At 33.3% G+C, this 23604-nt stretch overlaps 1 protein-coding gene and 1 pseudogene across 1 annotated transcript in view; both read right to left on the reverse strand.

The window, feature by feature from the left end:
* Positions 1 to 1673: 1673 nt before the first annotated feature.
* Positions 1674 to 11660, reverse strand: LOC132543085 (ficolin-3-like; annotated as a pseudogene).
* A 2811-nt stretch (positions 11661 to 14471) lies between these two features.
* LOC132543140 (calpain-2 catalytic subunit-like) overlaps positions 14472 to 23604 on the reverse strand; it is a 32137-nt gene continuing 23004 nt past the window's right edge. Inside the window, exons 8-11 of the mRNA XM_060206605.1 lie at positions 22341 to 22454; positions 20940 to 21061; positions 20052 to 20269; positions 14472 to 14517 (exon numbers count right to left, since the gene is read on the reverse strand). Of these exons, the coding sequence (XP_060062588.1) occupies positions 14472 to 14517; positions 20052 to 20269; positions 20940 to 21061; positions 22341 to 22454 (500 nt within the window). The remainder of the gene's footprint in view (positions 14518 to 20051; positions 20270 to 20939; positions 21062 to 22340; positions 22455 to 23604) is intronic.

Raw genomic sequence — 23604 nt, forward strand, 5'->3', positions numbered from 1 at the left:
TACATTGTATTACCTCAACAGAAACGAACTTGCAGACAGCTGTCTTCACATTGTCTATATAAAACTCACATATATACTAAAGAATAATATTATCCAGCCAATCAGAAGTGGTTTATTAATTGCCCGCACACTTCTTTTTTTAAGTGCGGATGGGGGGCGAACACACGCGTTGAGTGGTTCGTGGTGTTCCGTACAGCTGGGCTATTGTTTACGTGTCTCGTGACAAGTGCGATCGTGAGAGGTCGTCAAAACTTAACTCAGTACCATCTAGAGATGTATTTTAAATATTTCTAATTAGATTTATAATTTTCGTTTTGGTTTCACACCTCCCCAAAGAAAGGCAAAATAAGTTACAGAAATTTACTGAATCAATCTTAATTTTCTAAGTATTTTTCGCACAAGCGAAATAATGTCAAGTATTTGTTGATTTGAAAGTGAAGTGTTTTTGTGGTGTTTAAAACTAATCAAAGGGATGAATATTTGACTCTGAAATGTCAGACAAATATCGTTCATTAATCCAGATTCGCTCAATAACGCAAAGACACAACATGTCGAGCAAAAATCTACATTGTATGTGGGATAGTAAAAGAACAAGACGGATAAAAGATGAATACAAAAAAAGCGAAAATATTCAGCTGGAAATTATATTTAGAAATTATATGACCATTTTGATACCATATCTCTCATCAGCCCAAGAGTTTTGATATCAGACAGTGGCCCGAGGGCTGATAAGGGGTGTGATATTAAAAAAATCATATAATAGTCTTTTTATCTTATGTATTTTTCTTTGAAAAACGAACAAACCACACAAAAACAATAACCTTTTGAATGAATCATTTGATCAACAACATGACAGCAATGATACATTTATTCACTGATATCGACAGATATGACAACACAAAAGCGTATGAAAACAGTAACAATAAGGCATTTTAAAAAAAGTTAACAAGTAAGAAATCCCAACAAATAATCATTGCCTCGCAATCACTAGTTCTAGTCTCCGTTCTTTAATTATCTGTTTCACTAATAAAGGAAACCAATCCGGAAACAGCACAATCCGGAAATTGGAGTTGGTTTTAATTTTTTTTTTGTAAGAAAAAAATGCATTTCCTCCAGATCAACAACATTTATATTTAAATCAGAAAGCCAAAAATCGAAGCGGCAATTTTTTTTTGAAAAATGAGAGGGGATGTGATATCTCAGGTCTCTTGTGAAAATTATTTGTATGTTTCCATCCCTACTTGGAGACAGTTTATGTTCATCAGAGTTGAAGAACGGACCACTGTGTGCTGTAAACAATCTCAAACCTTAGCTTAGGTCTCGTCATATGATGATGTTAGGTAGCATATAGCCTTAACGTTAATACACGTTTGGTTATAATCCAAAGTAGCAAACACCCCTAACTTTAATACACGTCAGACCATAAATCAAGGTACAGTAGCATACCTTGTTGACTTCTGAGAGTAAAATCAAAACTTCTATCTTTACACGTCAGCTTATAAGAAGGTACATGTAGCATATGTCCTTAACTTTAACACACCTTCATTATATAATGTATGGTAGCATACACCCTTAACTTTTAGATGCAATATCAAACTAGATACTCGATCATTGAAAGTTTTTTTTTCTCAAATAGAATTTGAGCTCATTAAAATGATTAAATAAAGAAACTATTATCTGTTTATCATCATACGAGTTTTCCTCATCGGCACGTATAGACGTCCGTCAAAGAAGTGCTTCCAATACATGGAGGACGCCGAATTTCCGGTGTCTATTGTGTACCTCCCGTTAAGATTAGCGTGTGAGCATGCGCGATACCACCAGGCACCGTGACGGGTCTCGGCACAATTTCTTGTCAGAACCCCGTCGTGATCGCGATCTCTCGTAGTGAACATTTCTCCTCTGAGGTTATTCATCCCATTGCCTATGAAATAAAACACATATACAAATAAAAAAAATGATGATGATATAAAGTTTCACTTTCATTTCAAATTCTACTAATCGTTAACAATTTAATTTCCCATTATTCTACTCATTGTTTTTCTATCTAAAATTTTCGTTCTTACACACATTTAATGTGAGAATGAAATCACCGATATTTAAAATATCGATAAAATATACTATTTTCGCTTTGTCGGTACGGCGCAAACAAAATCATTGTTATCTACATATATACATGTCAAATTGGACGGTAAATATCCAAGGACATACTTATGTTGCCGGAGAAACCGTCCAACGTCAGTCTGTATCCGTCAGCTTCATTAGATATCCGGAACAGTGAATACTCAGCAATACCTATAGTTCCATCCCAAGCCTCCAACTTAATCCGAAGTTTGTACGGGGTAAATGTAACCATGGAATAAATCTTTTCATTTCCTTAAAAATATACGGTTGCTGTGGTTATTGAAGTACATAAATAGATTTTTGTAGAATCTCGCTGTTTCACACAAATGTTATTTTCTATAGACAATATCGTAATCGTGATTTGACAATATTGTAAGTTATTCATCTGTACTGTTTTTTTGAGCTGAGAGATGTTTACACACACACACACATATATATATATAAATTGTTTAATTACCTAACCAAAAGTTTCCAGACAGTTGACCAAACCCGGTTCTATATTCCACCCAATCTCTGTAAAAATCAACGTCTATGCTTCCTCGATTCTGAATCACCTGCAAATAAAAACAGTTGCTGATTTTTTTTTTCTATGAAGAAAAACGGTGTGTGTTTCTACAATGTTATCTACAGTAAGTGTGGTTAATGAGATGACATACTTCCCGAAAGTCTCAATTGATATATGAATTAATCGCATGATCGGGCAAATATCAAGTGTATTCGCCGATATAATGTTTTGCACGTCACTAATGTAATACACATTTGAGCATTTTTTTTATTGGCTCGCAGAAATCGATTCTGAAATGAACCAATGACGTTCCGTCATTGAATTGAAGATTCCGAAAAAATGTCTGTTTCCGTTTGATTTTGTTTTCTTGAATTCAAAAGTGCAATGCTTCAATGCTCTAATGTTGTTTACCTCGTTAGTCAGAACCGTAACTAATGGCGTGACATTTGAAAATTACACAAATTTAACGTAGAATAAAACTGAACGCAAAGTTTCGCAGATAACCATGACATAGGTTTTATCGAATGGACCAACTACTTTATTCGTACAAGATATAAACATCGACAAACACAAGACAACAAACATCACGACGTCAACATTCAAGATCGAAATGTAAGCTCGGATTTGCAAGAACAACTGACAAAGCTCCAAATTCTTTTTTGAAATGAAATGAAAGACTAAGCTTACATTCCAGGGACCATCGTCAGTGTCCATGTCACAGAAGATGTCGAAACTCATCCCAGTGGGCGTGGTGATTCGATGAACGCCTGAGCTACATGTCGGGTCAACGTCAGAACAGTCATTAGGACCTGTGGAGCAAAAATTGAAATAATGTACATCAAAATATAAAATCTATAAAAAAAATATATACCGGCGTGTCAACAAAGTCATCAAACTCAAATTCGATGAAACCAGGATTAAATAGGAACATAGGAAAGAACAACATGGAGACTTCAGAAAAAGTACAAGGACAATAAGGTTTTGTAAGAGTGATCAAACACCAGCATGTAACACTTGGCTAGGTAGATAAGCAAGTAGAATTTTTAACTGATCCAGTTATTACTAATCTTTTCGAGCACCATATACCCAAAATGGCAAGCAATCCTTTCATGAGATGTGGTTTACGACGGGATTCAAAGGAAAGAATTACATAAATCGATTTAAAGAAAATGTATTGATGTAGCCTTATAGTAAACCCTTTAATATTTATTTTGAAGGGATTCCGTTTCCACTTTTTTTCAAGACAGGAATGAAATTTTGTTAGAGTTGGATACTTTGAAAATTAAATTAGACTAATTCACAAATCCGTTTTCAGTTTTGCAACATCGGTGAATAATGTTACTATTTCATTTAAAGCTCTTAATACAACAGAAAATATTTGAATAGAAAAAAAGTAATTTGCAGTACATAACATAACGAAAAGTGAGAAAAGAGAGAAATTAACAATCACACAGACTGGAAATTGGGAAAGCTGTATCACAATTGATTGATAGAAATTCGTGTTAGAGTGGAGTTGATCAATGGATAACTGGATTGGAGGTGACTGTAGATGGGACAAAAGTCTTTGCTTGATCAATGATGCCATGACCGTTGGGTAATTGTATAACACAACTGGTATAACGGTCACGCATTTATTGTTGTTCGGCCTAAGGAATGAATACATGGTTTTGAAAAAATCTAGCATTAAAATTATGGTTAGATTTACAAAGAAACTTTTACTTAGCACATAAACATCTCCAGATATACTAAGAATTGTCGTCTGGTCGTGAAGCGTGCAGTTGCCGGATGTTTCGTCGAATGAAGCAACCTTTTTTTGATTGGTTAATCCAGACATCAGACAGCGTGATAACGAGGCTGCTGTGGTCTGGGTCCCTCCAGTTAAGGGCAGATAACATGTGTCCACTGTCGCTAGTCTGACCCAATTCTGTTGAATTTGTGCAGAGGCTATTCCAAATCCTTTAATGTAAATGTAAGCATTTTCATTGTTAAATTTGAAAGAAAGTTAATATTTCTATAAAATCCCGGACAAAACAAATAAATATATGATACGGTAATGTCAGTCATTTTAATACGACTGCCAAGTTACTCGTACACCTACCCAATTCTATATTAATTTTAGAATCACAGACGAGTTGTAAAAGGACATAATAGCGATATGGTTGCGACTGAACCCATTGTTTGACTATACTCCATTCAACAAATAATTTTAATTGTCATTCACTTGTGTCTTTTACTCAAGTCTTCGGGATTGCAGGTGATATGCGCTGCTGGTAGAAATTAGTTTCCGGGCTTTGCCACATCTGTCCGGTTTTAATTCATTCAAATAGGGGTACGATTCATAATACACACGTGTTTAACGTTTTTTTTAATCATTCAATATTAAAAGTTATGAAATTCATTGAAGTGTGTCTCCTCGTCTGGTTTAAGACCAGATAGAAGAGATAATGGAATATTCTATTTCTGTGCTACTAGTGATTCTAATGTTGGTTACAGAGGACAAAATAAAACCATGCGAACATCATATCATTAATTGATTCAACATCAATAATATATATATTTACCTTTTCAAACGAAGTCATGTATCCATTTCAAATTTCCCGAGGGACGAATTCGATTCGGATAATTAACTTTTGTTGACGTAGAATAAAACGATGATGTATTTCAAGACATTATAAGTAATCACGTGACAAAATCATGATCCGTAGAAAATGTAAAGTTTATTATTAAACCATTGTTTGGCTTGTTAAGAGTGATTCATATATGTATTTACCTTTGTGTGAGTCAACGTTAGCCCGAAACGCACAGAGCAGTAGAGGGTCTTTGCTGTTTTATATGGTGGCTGATTTCTGCCATTTCGTTGTTTCGTTTTGTCGCTCCGACAGAACGATATTATCGTCTTTTCGCCCACGCTAAATTTCGTCTTTTCGCACCGACATAACGAAAAGACGATAAAATTCAACAGGAAATAACGAAAACTTGAAGTCGCTATTTATTGTTTTTTCGCCCCGCTTTTTACCGTTTTGTCGCCGCGACAAAACTATATTTATCGTCTTTTCGTCCCGCATAATTCAGATCATTAAGCATAGGAAATCAAAATGATACTTTTGCCATTGTCTCTTCTCAAAAGGCTTGCGTAGCTGCTCAGCTCCGCCATCTTAAATGTTTAGGTTCTATTCTCCTTCTAACCGGACGACAAGAAGACGATAATTGGCGGTGCGAAAAGACGAATAACTTCGCCCAGCGTCATAGCGACTTCAAGTTTTTATTACTTCGCGTTGAGTTTTGTCGTCTTTTCGTTTTGTCGGTGCGAAAAGACGAAATTTAGCCTCGGCTAAAAGACAATCATTATTGTTCTGTCCGGGCGACAAAACGAAACAACGAAATGGCAGAAATCAGCCACCATAGTTTTAGGCAACGTACAGACATAACAGCGAATACCAGACTAAGTGCGTGAATTCCTAAGTAATCAGTTAGGATTGTTATACCTGATCGTGACTCGTACGGTATTAAGTTGTTTAGGATAGTGTTATAGTGTGGGAAATAGTGCACGAACCACAGTTATAATATCTGTTGTTGTTAAGGCTCATGCGTCAGGTCGGACGCATGCGTTCCTTACAGTTAGTGCCAATCAGAATCATATGTAAATATTGGTAATTTCATCTTATATATTTAGATATTACAGGTTACTGTTAGGCAAACAGTTATTGCTACCATTTAATTATAAACAACTCTTTATCCCTGATATCACAGGATACGACACTCAGCTAAACATTACAGATGTCACGTTCTCCAATCTAGTACTTGGGCATATAATATGAAACCGTCGAACATACTATCGTGCGTGGGAATATCATATTTGTGGATCAGAAGTCGTCCAACAACGAGAGTTTGTAGGAAATGATTTCAATTCCTCATTATGCTCCATGTTTTTATTTTGATTAGTTTTGTTGTTATTTCTCCAGCTCCCATTTTGGGAATATAATATCAATCAGGCTTGATCCCAATGTCTATGATGGGTGTCCTTTATGAAGAAGACCTTGCCTTTCTGTCTATATTTTTCTTTCTCGTTAATGTTTTGTTCCTATTGAACTGATTCTCCAGTAACAATTAAGATTTGTTGGTATGTTACTCTCTCACTATAATTTGTGTATATCATATGTAACAAACATTTTCTAACTTTCTTGTCATTAAGTTTTGACAATGATGAGCTTTACTGTTTCATTCGGGTGTTGACAATTTTCAAATCATAGCAAACGAAGTCAAAATAACAATACTAAACAGAAGACTCAGTATGTCCCCCTTCATTTTGGACTTTATTACAATAAGGACCTTCTTAAATTTCTCAGTAGTACAGTTTCGGCGCTTAATGTAATAAAAAACATAATTATTACATTAAACGTAACAGTTGCCCCGCTTAATGTAATAAAATAACTTTATTACATTAAGCGTAGCCGTTGCAACGCTTATTGTAATAATTATTACATTAAGCGCCGTTATTACCTTAAGAGTTGCATCAACCATGTATATATTTCCTTATTAATATCTTTTTTTTTCAAAATGAAATCTATTGATCTCGTTAGATTGTTGTAATCATGTGTTATATATCTTTATTTCACCTCGAAATGAAATCATCTGATTTCATTGTATCAGTGAAATCACAGGGTGGCCATTTATATCTGTATTGCACTTTCCGAATGAAATCTTCTCATATCTACATACACACTTACACTTATAAACAACATGCACAAGTTCAATGCTACAAAACAATATTTCATCATTCTTAAGGTCATGCTAAATATCAAAATTTATAAAGAATTTGTTTAAACTTGCCCCTCCCCCTCCCAATCTGATTGACTTTATGACCTTATGCACGTCAGCAACTTGTCAAATAAAAACCATGATAAATCGAAAAAAATAATTGATCTTTAATTTCAATTTTAATGTAAAAAATCGCTGTATTCGCTCAAAGAATCATGAAATATCAATATGACGTCTTTGCGACATTAACAAGTAACTTATCATAGATGTTTACTTACTTATAATGGTGTAAACAAAGACCATAAACAAGACAAAACAATTTGATATAATAAATGATAAAGTCTTACCTTCCAGCATTAGTAAAGTGACCAGTATTATAACGTTTCTAGTGTCCATTAAGTGCCTGGTCAGTTCCTTGATGTGATGTACTGTTGAACTGAATACCGCTATTGTTACCCTGGGTATTTCTTTGCCTCGCAATTATATATTGTTAAGAGCAACATATATATATATACAACTGTTGTATTAATATTTCATCAACTTTGTTCATTACGACACTGATGTTAGGAATAAATAATTGAACTTAAGCTTGATGGGTTTTGTCTGTTTTTTTTTTTTTTAGTTATTAATGATTTTTTTTTATCAGTCCGGGCAGCATATCACCTAGGGACGCCAGCAAAAGGCACGGTTTTATCTACTGCAAGGCTGTATTGATGATATATAAATTCTAGCGATATACCAAACCGCTGAAAACTGAAAAGAAGTACCTTTTCTTTAAAATGAACTAAACGAACAATGGGTCTCAATCTTACTTTAATTTTTCAAGGTATATGATATTCACGGTTTTATCTAAATGTCTAGAATAAGTAAAACTAATATGAGAACCCTCCAAAAATAGTTTTTGTAGTACTTGATAGGAAGAAATGTCACCAAAGATCTGAAATGTTTCAGTGTATATAGATATCACAAGAGTTCATCGGAACTGTATGTGTCGCCTGCATAAATTATCAGGGTCACCCAGAAATCGAACTGGATGTCAAAACTAATCTGTACCCTTCCAACAAGAAACCATATACCAAATTTCATTTTGATAGCTCAAAGCATAATCAAGAAAAGTACAAAAAGCCACATTCTCGAAGAATTTTCGAAGATGCATAACTCTGCAAAGAAGGGTCACAGACAGCCAGGAATCAAAATTAATCTGCACCTTTGCAACAAGAAGCCATATACCAAATTTCATTTTGATAACTCAAAGCATAAGCCAAAAAAGTCAGGAAAACAATATTCCCAGGAAATTTTCTATGTTCAAAGGGGCATAACTCTTCCAAAAAGGGTCACAGACAGCCGGGAATCAAACTTAATCTGTACCCTTGTATCAAAAAGCCATATGCCAAATTTCATTTTGATAACTCAAAGCAAAAAGTTCGGAAAATTTTCGTCCGGACGACGACGACGCCGACGACGACGCGTGACGACGGACAAAGTGATACCTAAGTGTTCGCCAGCGCTGCAGGCGACACAAAAACTAATGAATAGTAATGCAATGCTTATCATTGATCAGAAATTCACTATACCACCTTTATTTTTCTTCTCAAATCAAGTAAAAAGTACATGTTAACTACCAATACATATATAATTCATGAGTAATTTATTGATTGGCATACAACAGATCAAACAGGATAAGATTAATTACTAGCCCTAGTTCCTATTTAATTTAATGCTTTGTATGGGTATCTGGCATCGGCTGTAGAAAGGCGTGTTGGAGATAACTACTGAATAGTGAAAATTTTCATTTATTAATCGAATAAAATTGGGAACCATCTTTATCAAGTCATCGTTGTAGATTTGATAAAACATAACAAATTTGAGCGTTAATTTATCTTTAACAATCTAAGCGGCAACCATTTGATTTTTTTCTTTAACCTCTGGTTACGTAAAAATAACCTTTTCCACTTGCCTCCATCTTACACAATGAAGCCATCATAGACACCTTGCGATGACAAATAAGCTTGCTGGTTTAGACTTCTTTTTTGTGAATATCTCGTTTCCATATAGTAGCTTCCATGTTTTCCGACCCGTGATGTTTTTACGTCGTAGTAATTATGCTATTCAAGAACTCGCTTCCATCATTACGATTTCGGGAAAAGAGGTTGACAGCTGGCAGAGTAACATGTTCTATATTGTAACTATGATCTCGCTGGTTAGTTTGGCTCGTCAGCCTTGCTCTCATTTGAGAAAGAGAGAATACTTCCTAGAGTTCAAAATTTACATGGCGACTTAGTCGAAGAGCCCGAAGATAGTTACCCTTCAAATTACAATTGGTGTCATTCTCCTTGTATTTTTTCAAGATTTTCACAAATTCATATTTCCCTGTGTATGTCGATTTCGAATTTGAAATTCAATATTGTTGAAAAGCCGGAGTTTTAAGCTTTTCTTGTGAAGTCGATGAGATGGTTTTAGATAATTTCTTTTCTTCCTTTTTTGATACCAACATATAACAGACTGTACGAATGACAAATTATATCAACATGTTCAGCCATAAACAGTATCACATGATATATAAATGAAAGTAGATCAAACATATCACGTCCTAATTGGTGATTCGGCCAAAAGTGTTAAGATCCAGAAGTGACGTCCGGCAAAAGAAAATATTGACTAAACAAACGTTCAAATGCACGAGAACAATGTAATAATCCTCATATATATTGTGTTACATTGAAAGCGAAATACGACGGTATAAAATCGTATAGATTTGTTATCACGCTGAGAATTATAACAAAAAGTCCATGTCTTTCAATCATATTAAACGTTTATTTACATAAAAGAACCCATCCCTGTTGCAATCAATATTGAAAACATTTAAAAAAGAAATACATAAATTTGATATTAAAAAAAAACCGTATACTTGTAAGCGTCAATCAATCTATAAATTCTCGTCGATTTATATATAGTATGACCTTAATTAATTGATGAAATAATATTTTTATAGATTTGTACATGTGTGTGTGGATTATGAGTGTAATGTTGTATATAATATGTGTATTTATTTGTCTTTGTATGTAAAATCGATTGTTATATATATATATATATATATATCATGTGGATTTTTCACGTTAAAAATATATACATTAATTAACCTACCACCTAATTGACCTTTCTATCGTAAGCTCTGAAAAAACAAACAAATAAAACACAAATGAAAGGGAAAAAACAAAGCTCCCTAGTCATTTCAATACTATTTCAGTGGCAAACTATCAGTTGCTAGGTGCAATATAAGTTTGTGAACACATAGCAGAGGTTTTTATATCAATAACATGTAATGTTAAGATTTGTATCTATATAATCGTCTGTGTTTATTTGTGAAATCCACATGATTCTGACACCTGTAGTGAAGGTCCGAAACGTTACACACATAATTACGACAGATAATTTTTGTGTTATTTTTAAGGGCAACTCTTTATAGAATAACTTTATATTTTTGCTTCAAAATAATTTTATTGTGGTTTTTTAGTTGTGTATTGTTCAGAAGACGACGTTATCAAATACTTGCTGTCGAAATAAATATGAATTCCTGAAGAAGGTAAGGGTCTGTGAACGCTTAGTTTATACATGTTAACTATGTCAAGGCCATTTTATGCTTTTCATTATATTTGATAAACAAGTGATTAATCCAGATTTTGTGTAATTCTAACATATATGAGGGAGACAATAAGGAGCTTAATTAACTTACACAATTAAAGATAATGCCAGATAACTGAATTTGTTAAAACATATCAAACTATTTTGAATTCAAGTAGTTTCCCTTGGACTACTGCGCTCTTGAAAAATTAAAGTGTTAAACGTTAATTGCTCGTGTGGCAAAACATTTTAAAACTAAATTAAGTGATTCGAAATTATTTCAGCTAACAGTTACCAATTGTTTGGCAAACATTTTTGTTCTTAAAAATAGGAATGCTATTTTTAAAGGAAATATGAACTCTCATGAACGTAATCTGATAAGCACAAGATTTTTTTTTATCAAAATGATATGATATTGTATCCTAGTAAAAAAAGTTGTCCCCAACAATTTAAAACAATTCATGGTACACATATATTACAGATCTTCGTAGAAGACATATAATTGGCATTTAAATAGAATAGAAAAAAAATTACCTTAAGAATTAAACCATCTTATAACATCATTTATTATCGTTTCCTAATGAAACGATAGTATTAACGTCAATATAAGAGATAATAACATGAATTATAAACGGATGTGCATAGTCTTTATACATATTATTAACAATCAATAAATCTTATGGTACATTTACAAACAAGCAACTATAAGGCTTTCCATCAATTACAAATCTGATGGCTTTTTTATTTCAAATGTTACGCAAATATGAGCAATATATAACTTTTGGCGTACTAAAAATTTTGATTTTGATTTCACACATGCACAAAAATGATGTTGATTATAAAGAAATACAGTAAAATTGTGACAAGGAGACATATTTCATATCACGCGAATATGTATTTTGAAAGTGAAAAAATTCAGTCGTGGAATTGATCATTTTGAGTCATTGAATTACAAAAGAAATACAGTCGAACTCGGCGGGACCATGGAAAACTTCGAGATAACCGAGTATTCGCTTTAAGTGAGTTCGAACGTTTTGTGTAAAATTAGGTCGAGGCCGGCGAAAGGCTTCGAATTGAAAGGGTCTTCGAGTTATCCGAGTTCGAGATAGCGAGATTCGACTTTATACCCAATTGACGACACGCCGGTTGTTCAGGTAAAATTTCAATGTTTTGAAGCTCCGACATGAAGAAAACTGCTATATTTCATTATTTAGTGAAAAAAACCCGAATTATTGTTAATATTTATCGTCTTACAATGATTTGATACGTCTGGTGTCACCACTTGATGAATATGATTAGTCGCTTTCTGTTAACCATGTACCCTTTAAGCAGCAGCTGGTGCAATTAAGTACTTCAATTTTTTGTTTACAAATTATCCTGCATTATCGATTATCAACATTATGTAAGAAAATACATTTCACAATTATAGTTCAGTTATAACCAGATTTAATGTATTTATTTCGGTAATTTCTTTATGATAAACTTCAACAGGTTTTTTCCCCCAATATCAATATATTTAATAAATAATTAACCTCCTCCTTTTATTAGCGAAAAAGCACTGGAAACGTTTTTCAATAATGAAATTTACTAAGTAACATCAGTCCTGGTGCGTTTTGTTCTTGGAAAATTATTTGGTATGAAAATTTAGATCTGCAAAAATATACGGCGACATGGTAATAACCTTAGTGTAACAAACAGGTTTGAAAAGACGAAAGTAAAAACGTATTTCTTGTAAACTGGTAAAGTACTGTTTCCTTCACATTCACAGATGCTATATATACAGTAAGGAATGATATATACATTTGTGTTTTGTGACTGGAGTGGAAGACACAAGCTTAAACTAATCAGTTCATAAGTAACTTACATATATACAATTACATATCCTAAACATTGCGTTTAAATTACTCTCATAGGTGTTCTTTTCTGCCTTCAAAAGAAAATGGTCGTAACTTGTAATGACTGATTTGATGTGATCTTTCGTTTCAAACAAAATACAATTATGCCTACAAACCATGACGTCATGACATTTCATGGTTACCATAACAACCCTTGTTTTCCTCTTTCTAAAGACATGCCTTGGTTTCGTTAATGAGATCGAATGACTTAATATAACCAGTATAAACATATATTGTTCGATACTTATCTTCATAATACCGAAAATAATTGACAATTTTTATCCCCACAAATATACATAAAACCACTCGGAATTTCCGTTATTCGTAAGAATGACGGAAAGACCCGAGTCATTTACCTATAATCAGACGTACAAATTTCCATTCAAGTCTGCACAGTTCTTCCTCTACCATCGTTTTCAACATTTTCAACACCAGTGATTAGAATTGAGCTAAATTACGTATTTATAGAATAACAATATAAAAACCATTGACGCATTCTATGGCTATTTACAAACCATTATGTTATTATGGCATAAATTATTATCAGAAGATATCTTCAAATAGTTATTGTTGCTTTGTAGTAATGCTTATGCTAATATTTCAACTCCATTTTCAATGTACCACCATCATGATTGTACATCATTGCAACGATTTCCCCCCTTTATAATTTAACTTTCCCATGGGGAATAATTGGAATTGAAAAGGTGAATATATTAGTAATCAGACATATTTCTATTTTACATTAAAACTAAATAGATTCACATTTTTGTCTTTGATCTGACAAGTGATACATTCCGATCGTGAACTATTACCATAGGATCAAATCAATATACCGAAGACACACGTTAGAACTCCAGGCTCCTCTTCTGTTATAAACACTTGAATTATTCTGGTTCGTTTCCTAGATTAAGGTGAGTGCTCTTCAGACCATTTGAAGGAAAACATACTGATGAAATATAGGGTGTTTACCAGTAGAGCGTCAGGGATAAAATATCAATTCCCAAAACGTCTCGCAATTTTCCAAGAATGTGCCGATATTCAACTCACAGACAGTCTTATTGTATTTGGACGCGAGTAGGTAATCACCAAAATAACTGTACTGACAAGAGACACATTTCGGATTCATCTCAAATCCGATCAGAAGTCCGCTCTGAACCGAAGTTTGCATATCTGTCAATCAGGACTATTTGGGATGCTTTAATAATACCGTGGCACATGCCACTGTACTTTCACCTGTCTTTTTTCATTTATCTGTTAACACTGTCTGTCTTCGATCACTTACATAGACAGCTATGTGAGGATACCTGTCACTTCCTTAAAACTTTCCAGCATTTCCAATGTAATGATTTCTCATTCAGAACAAAAGCTTTCATTTCAGGTTGTTTTCTTGCAACTTAATAAGAACAAAATTTCAAACAATGTCTCTCTTTTCAAGTCACTCCTTTCTTTGATAATATGTGTAAATGAATTGTCGGTGAAGGCGATTTTAAAAAAAAGTCACTAAAAAAATTATGAAACAGCAGATTAACTTTACATTCCGCAGTTATTGCAGTACTCCAACCATCTGGACGCTATAAATCCCACTGTTCTGTACCTTCAATGATGTTCCCGAGCGGCCTGGAAGAAAACAAAAAGTAGATCACTATTTCAGTCATATATAAAAAACACATCCTGAAAAAATGACACAAATTGTTCTTCTATTTGAATTCCGTACAGCAATGTACTGACCACCATACACAATCTACTCACTTCTTTTAATGAAAGACACTTAAGGTCCCCTTAACTGACATAGTTTAAATCATAGCATTCTATTTGTAGCATTCTAATCGTTCTTCATTGTTGTATATCGAAGTAAAGACTCATAAACGGAAAACACCATAATCATAAAAGATTGGTTTCATATTGTTAGTTGTTGCTTCATAAATTGTAACCCGAAGTTAGCATTAGACCCAATGGAGCAGAACTTATTTATTGCTTTCCATTGCAATATAGGAACTCCAAATTCGATATGAAAGGGGAATATGTAAAATAAGCAAAAATTATTCCAACACCGTAATTAACTTGAAATCCCATCACCAAAAGAAAAACCAACACATCGAGGAAAAAAATACAAATAGAAAATATGAAAGAAAAAAAATCTATATATATAAACCATAACAACCTTTTGATTTGGTTGTTTTAAATGGATACCACATTTTTAAGGTTGACCTTGCATTGTAATGCCAGCTTCCTGTAAACTTGTATTACTGTTAAGTGCTCTATTTTCAATGTGATCCATTTTCAGTTGTTTTAAAGAATGGAATAAATTTGAAAAAAGAGGGTTTGAAATCAAACCCAATAGAGAATCGTACGAACTATTTCATAAATATAATTAAATATACATCCTTTTGCAATCAAGTTTTTGATAGTGATCGAGAAAATTTGAATAATTGAAAATACAACTTTTCAATTGTAATAAAACCAGGACATTGGTAGTTGTTTGCTGGGTTCTGAAGTTCCACACCCGGATCCATAATAGAATAGCACAAACTGTGTTGATTTATGACTTCTCTTCTAGATGCCATATTCGGCCCTCAGCGGGAGACCAAACCAGCATAAGCATCAAATCAATATGATGTCTCCTGTATAATTCAGAGTCACTGTAGAAAGTTTCACCGCACTAATATTATATTGGTAACATTTCCAGTCGATAACACAGGCCGCTGATTCTTAAAACTGCCTAGCTCGTTTCTTAAGACCAAGTCTCATCTAAGATCAAATCTCGTGGTGATAGTAAGCAATCAAATTTGAAAAATATATAATCACATTGGGGAATTTATGTATAGTGCTTCATATAACTGCTGACCTGACTTGATGAGAAGATATTAATTTTCAAACAATATACAGATGACCATTAATTTTTATTACATGCATACATATTTCAGAGCAATAATGATAATATATCTATTTTCGGTTATATTTCCATAAAAGTCTTTTAGTGTGCACATCACATTTTGTAGTGACGATGTATTGATCCGTTCAAATTACGCTCGTCAAGATGATACGGATATGATATCACATGTCGGACGTGTATAAATTTTCATTGCAAAACGAAGTTACAAATGAAGATCTGGAAAAGATACCAAAACAAAAAGAAAGGAAACAAAAGCTGGGGAAACAACAACACAAAAGAAAATTCTACAGCAACAGAAATGAATGAACATGACAACACAAATATTGACAAGATTTAGAAAATAGTAACAGTCTAACATAATCTAGAACCTGAGGAAGCAACAAAAGCGATGAAAATGTAACAGCAGTATCCGAAACAGGAGAGAAAAAATGAAAAAATGACAGCGACTAGAGATGAGGAGGCAGCAAAACATGTGGAATGAAAGCAACAACAATGGCTGAAAAAAAGGTGTTCCTCGCGGAGAGATGGTGAAACCAGTCAAATAATACTCCATGCATAACAAATGCCTATTAAGTGTCGATAAATAATCTGTCACAGCCAAATTGAAAACAAATATATGCCAGAATATTGAACGCAATGAATAAAACACTGGAACATGTTTGTCTAGACTCTTATTGTTCAGTGTAATCAGTAAGTAAACAGTCATTAGCACATTTGAATTAGTACATGGCGGATACTGTTTACTAAAGCTATGATGTATAATGGAACAATGTACGGTTCCAGGTCAACGACCTAACTGATGTCTGTTCTTTACACATCATCTCGTATATAGGGATATCTAATCTACATCAACTTCATGTGACATTTTAGGTCTATGATCAGAGAGTTACTCTATCATGTCAAAACAAGACATATGCAGATTTTAATGCATTTTTAATGTTGTTTCACAGACAAATGTAAAAAAAAAAATATATATATATGTTTTTTTTTTAATTTTGAAAATATCTTAATCGTTCTTTCATAGGTGTGTATTGTCCTAGCTTTATTGAATTTGACATTACTTATTTGGGTTGATACTAACTTTGCCGTCAAATAAAATAGAAGGTACTTTCACCTCCGGAAATCCTGGTTTTATTCTTGTACTCTTCAGTGGTTCCCATATAGATATTTATTTCTCAATGCTTGGATTAATATTTTGATAACACACACACACACACACACACACACACACACACACACACACACACACATATATATATGTTAAATACATATTTTGAGTTTGTTAAAAACATCTGGTGTCTTTCCAATATACGTTCTGAGATTTGATCGAATTTATGGTTGATTGTTGAAGGAATTTGTATCAGATAATGATGCATATGTATACTTAAAATGGACAGCCGACGTGAAAACGAAGTCTCTAATGACAGTGCCTTTGATTTGCTTGCGTAGGTTATGAGATCGTTATAACATTGATTCCAATCAAGCTAAGTGCTTGGCAGCCTGGACGCCATCCTTCGCACATGGTGACCGCAAATGTAGCGGTTTTGCGGCATTGGTAGCAATATTTTCCAATTTATATACTTGTATCATTTTGACTTTTCCTTTTTCTATAAATTTTTAGATCAGCATGGCTGCAGTGCATGACGAAAAGCGATGTGTTCATTTCTGTCTCATAAATATACATATATGTATGTAAATGTTCTATAGTTATCCTTAGTTGAGCGAACGTCCGTTTTTTATTTCATGCTTTAGTCGGTGTCGATGCAAATTCATTTTCTGTATATTCATCACTTGAAATTAGCATTAATAACGAAGCAGAATATGGACACCTGTTTTGAATCTGGTTGTGACTTTGCAGAAAAAACAACTGATCACTGAAATGAATATATTCATTTATTGCATAAATCTATGCGAAAGACCAAAAACAGGTAGGTCTATAAGACATTCTATAATTAAAGATGAAGATATGCTTGACGTGATTCTGAAATTATCTGATGTATGAAAAATACAAAATTCATTGAATTATGGGGTTAGTATACTTCCGTGTCTAGATTTTGACCTTTCTTTCGACCACCTTTCTTCAGTCGCTTCCTTGGTTTCAATGTTTTAGCCTTAATCATCACTGAAGGATCCTAGAAGGACGAAACAGCTGTATGGTGAAGTTAAATCCATTGTTTGGCTTTACTGTATCTATCTCTTTATTTGTATTAGAAGGTGATATTTAGAACTGTGTCTTTTATGCAATGTTCAGAGCTTCTTTTTAACACCTGAAGGAACAAATACAACAAAATTCCTAATTAAAGGCGAAAAAATAAAGATAAAATAAACGGAAACAAAAACAACAAAAAAAAAAAAGACAAATACACATCTGAAAAAAAACCGAAATTTTTTAATATTACTTTTTGTGAAGGTATTTTCTTTTATCTTATCGATTGCACTTTTCAATGAGAATATGAACCAGCTTTTAAATCATTGTTGTATCAATTGACAAAATATCCTTACTCTGAAGTAATAGATTGTAAAGGGCCGGTTTTATATTCCAGTGTTAGAATGCAGACGTCTTATCGCGCACACCTGTATTGATTTCTATAGCACGTCCCGTGATGCCTGGTGGGCATAGAGCGTAAAAAGGGTTGGAGTCGTACATCACTCTTTATCGTGGTGTTAACAAAATTGATCTCAACTTTGGCATTTCGTTAAATGGTCGATAATTTCTGGTCATTTTATACATGTGACTGGATCTCATTAAAGGTTTTATGTTCAGACTCATTAAAGGTGAGATGGACACGTTAAAAGAAAGAAAAAATGTCATGACGGCTATACCGAGCAACCAGCCAATGAATATACGTGTCCAAAGCAGTGACAACATGGATATTAACGCGATAATATTTCAAATATGCTGAGAAAATATTCTTCAATATACAATAAAATTATTTTCGAGGATGAACGAAAATCGCGAAAATGAGCCTTGTAATTTCTATATTTGGTGGCGAAGGTGTAACCACGAAATCAACTGCCAACAAAAAAGTTTAATCTTGGGAATTAAAACGTCATAACACCAAACCAGTATTCCATTATGATTGTTTCACGTAACAAATTATACTGTTTCCTGGTTGTACATAAGTGTGATTTAAGAGCATGCATATATTTTTTAACAACAATGACCGATATTAAGCGATATTATCAAATACGATATTTGAAAAAAGGATCGTAAATTATCATCTTCTTTACTTCATAGTTTAATAGAATAACTAATAATAGAACGATTTGATCATATACAAGGTATGTTGGTTTTGAACGTACTGATCGTATTTATCTTCTTTCAACATGCTTTTAGCAGAATTGAAAAGGACACACTGAATCATAAATATTGTATATGACATTGAGTACTCCTGAATTGCCAAGCGTTCTCATTATTTACCATTAGTTCACACCCACCCACTCATTTGTATCTCGGTTCTGTCATTTGTGTATGCCTATGTGGGCAGTAAATGTGCTGATATGATAAAATTTTCGAAACACACCGATAGAACACGCGATGTTAATGTTAATGAAACATAATTAAATGGAAATGTTCATTTGTGATAAAAATGGCTGCTATTGGTATAAATGTCACTGAAATGATAACAGATAGTAATTGTTTAATCTAAAGTACAAAGAAAGAGTTCCATCACAGGTTTTCGAATTTCGTTTTTTCGAAGTGTCTTTTTCACGTTCATGAATTCATATAAAAATTCAGTGTTGATTAAGTGGTATACATTATACACGCCAAATATAAGATATTTGGTTCTATTAACAGTTTATATCTTCAGTGCAAAACAACACTCAATTGTAAATTATTTTGCAGGGTTGATTTTAGAAATCAATGACATATTTCATGAGGAACTCAAGTGTTACAGTGAGAAAATACATCAAAGTCAACAACACCCCGAACTTTGATAAATGAAAATAAGGAAGATAAATGTACTTTGAAATGAAAAGTGTTTGACAGTAAAACACCAAAATTGGCGAAAAGAAGGTTAAGATACATCAAAATGATACTGTATAACATAAAATGTTTGTGATTACTTTCTTTTTGTGGTTAAAACCTTATAATCCTTCTGAGGGTAAAACATTTCGTGGATGTCATCTAAAAGTATACCAAATTTTCAAAACTCCATAAATCACGAAAACAACAAATGTTTCTCCACAACTTAAATTTTAGGTTATACAGTATGTGATATAAACTTATTACTATAATAGGAAGATGTCCACTTACGAGCATTGCATTTTGCTGACGGTAAAGAGACGCAGGAGGTAGCCTCGATCCTGATTGGGAAGCTGTGACGTAGGCACGAGAAGGTACTGTCCCGGATCAAGGAAAAACCTGCCGGAAGTTTCCCGATATTCTGCGTAAGTTTCCTCATTTTCCGGCATGAGTGGATCTGTTCTATCAAAGAACATCTTGTTCAGCACTCCAGTCGGACGAGTGAACAACTGAAAGGATAATGATTTGTTCATTGTTTTTACTGTTTTTCTATTTTTCGTTGATAATTTTCTATTTTGTCATTTCATTGTAGTAGAAAGAAATCGTTTTCTGATCAGATCTCTTGTGAAAAGTTAACATCGGTAACAGCTGTCGATCAAACAGTGAATTATGGATGAAGAAATCTAGCGGTACAGAATATACACATTCTATTTCCTTGTGCGATATAAAGTTGGACAGTTGGTAGTGTTTTGTGCTCGTTGGTATACCTGATGGTTCTGTTGTTATTTACCTTGTTTTCATATCGTTTTTTTGGCCTTCTACATTTTAGGAGACTCTGTGTAAACCTTTCTTTGATTCATATTTTACCCTTATTTCATCGAAATTTGATTCGGTTAACATGGCGTTAATAACGAAACGGAAACACTAGTATCAGAAAGTGTTAATTTATATTCTATAGAAGATATTGGAGGAATCGTATACGCTATCATATAAGGCAAAATAATTTTGACTTGCTTTGCTGAAAAAAAAAAAAATCGTATGACGTCGTTTAGTTATGACGTCATGGAATCGTTATAACATGTTTACCTTACGTGCATGACATTGGTGCAGTACATATCAAAACAGATAATTGACAAATAAAATGCGTAATGAATTATCCATTACAAAATTTTAACGAACCTGAAAAACTTCAAATCCTATTGCATAGAGTCCTATTCCTTCTAATTTATCCTGGCGGCGATAGACCTGGAGAAGGGAGACAACTAATGGAAGACGCCCATTAAACCTTCTTTGAACACTGACTGAAAATTAAAGGAAATTGAACTGAATTGTATAATTGATTATAATAAAAACTCTTCGAAAATACTCCTTCAAATCTAATTACAATAAGCAAGTAACATGAAGTCTTTAAAATAATGGGTTTATCCAGGTAGAATTTGCAAACAATAGGCTATGGCGTGTTACATATGATTTCCGAGGGCTACTGTAAAGAGGTACATTAAAAGAGATTATTTTTGTTCTATAAGTGCAAAATAAATTCAAGTGACTTGAATGAAATTGTCAATTACCTAAATGATTTTCGATTGAATTACCCTTTGTGGCAGAATCAATTAAATTACAATCAAGACACACAATGTATTTATTTGATGTATTAAATTACTATAAAGGTTGTTGATAGGAATGACAAATGAAAAGTAGATTTCATCAACAAACCACTGTCCTTTCTCATAATTTCAAAATAAATCCTTCGAGATTTTTTGTAAAACTTAAAATGCGAAAATCAAACAAATAAACCATTTACAGTAGGGTTTACCAAAATAAGTATCATAAAATAAAATGGAAACATACATGTAGGGATACTGGTATATCTTTAATTGTGTCCTTATTGGTATTATCCATCTAACAATAGGAATGCACAAAAGGCGTGATACAGGTATTTCCCCTTAAATGGTAGTCGGTGTTTTTCATATTTAGATAGCAGCTGATAAGATCGATTTTTTGTTGCAGGCCATACACAGGAATCAATACATTGGTATGTACAACCTCTATGATTAAGTGGCAACACCATCAAATAAGTGAATCGGCATCCTTTCATGACCTCTCTGTGTCCCTTTAGTGTTTTTCACTTATTGATGAGGTATGAACTCGTCGAATGGTCATAATTAAACGATTTTGCCTATGAAATTATACCATTAAAAGAGGTTGCAATGCCAAACAGAAACAAAAATATACATATCTGGGTTAAAACGAAATGGAAGTAGTCATATGATAGTTCATGGATTTTATAATTATTTTTCATAATAGAGTTAAAACAATACAAAAAAACTAGTTTACAATACAGCAAAAGACAATATACAAATGTTGTAAATGAAGATATATTTGGAGGGGGGATCGCCGAGGGCAAGATAAATTTACATCGAAATGACTAAGGGAATATAAGTTTCTGAACGAATTTCGATGAATACATTAAGGTTATAGAAATTGGGGATACAGCAAGAATGATTTCACTACAAACTTGTAATTGTTGAAGATAAATGATAAATTATTGATTCTAAAAGAACAGTTTCTGTGAACACTTACCATCTGGATGAAGGTTAATGATATATTGAGGATTTGAGTGGAAGGATTCACACTCCAGCCAGCCTCCAGCATTGAGATTTGATCTCCAACATCCTCTGATGCTCACCTGGTACTCTGAAAACATTATAACGTCGCATTTATCAATATTATCAGTTTAAATAACAATATTATTAAAAAATACACGAAAGCGAAAGGCCATGTAAAAACACAATCATTGCCATCCTATTTGCAGAACTTTGAGTTACCTCATAATCTTGTCCTATCACGTTTTTGGCTATACAACTGACAAAAAAAAATTAAATAAAATATCTGCATGAAAACTGATTCATTTTGACAATAAGTAAAGCCCCTAGCACCACTGCAAGAAGCAAAAGGCAAAACCATTTCTCGGAAACAGTGTGTCTGAAAACACAGATGATTTAAAAATAAGGTATTTTTGTTTTTCCGCATAATACTCATTCCGTTTCCTGGTATTATTTGATAAATGAAGATGTTGCCTGTCAATTTTCAGAAACGTTTCAGAAATATTCAAATTTTGTAAACAAGGGAGATTAATAGGCAATAAAGTTATGATGTCGATATTCATTTATTTTTTGATATACGACTATTGAATTCATGTCCTGGATGCGATTCCAAACTTGTATTGATCAGAGCAAAAAAACAGGCTTTAACTTACGACTCTAGTTGTCAGTTTTCTGTGTGGTAGTGTAAATAGCTTTTAATGGATCTCTAAGTACACAAGCCAATTACAATTTCTCTCGTGTTCTTTATATGGTATAATTACATCTAGTCATGGTCTTTGATAATCGATAGCAAGACCATTTTAACAGTTTTAAAGGAGGATACTGATAACTGTCAATTGCATATTAGGAATTTCAAACGTTTAAAGATAATTTAATTTAATGTTGTATTCAGGTGCTCTTTATTTTCATCATTGCTTTACGAATTACGTGGTAGCTAATTACATGGATCTCATCATAACTCGTTCCCATCTGTCCCTAACATAAAATTTTATAGATCGATCAAAAACTGACTGTCTTTGTCCGTCATTCGTTGTCTACAGTGTTAGAATTTGCTAAATGTCATACAAAATAAAAAGCATTGCAACGTTTTTTTGTTTTTTGTTTTAAATGGCAGGTATGATTTATTCCTAAAATACATCCTTTTGCACCGAGTTCGTGCGTTATAAAGGAATTATCGATTCAAATTGAAGAATCATTGAATGTGTTTGTAGACTAACGGGACCATCACTGATGACGTCAAT

The sequence above is a fragment of the Ylistrum balloti genome, unplaced genomic scaffold (genome assembly GCF_031769215.1).
Source record: "Ylistrum balloti isolate Yb309-2 unplaced genomic scaffold, AGI_CSIRO_Ybal_v1 Utg369740, whole genome shotgun sequence".
Lineage (NCBI taxonomy): Eukaryota > Metazoa > Mollusca > Bivalvia > Pectinida > Pectinidae > Ylistrum > Ylistrum balloti.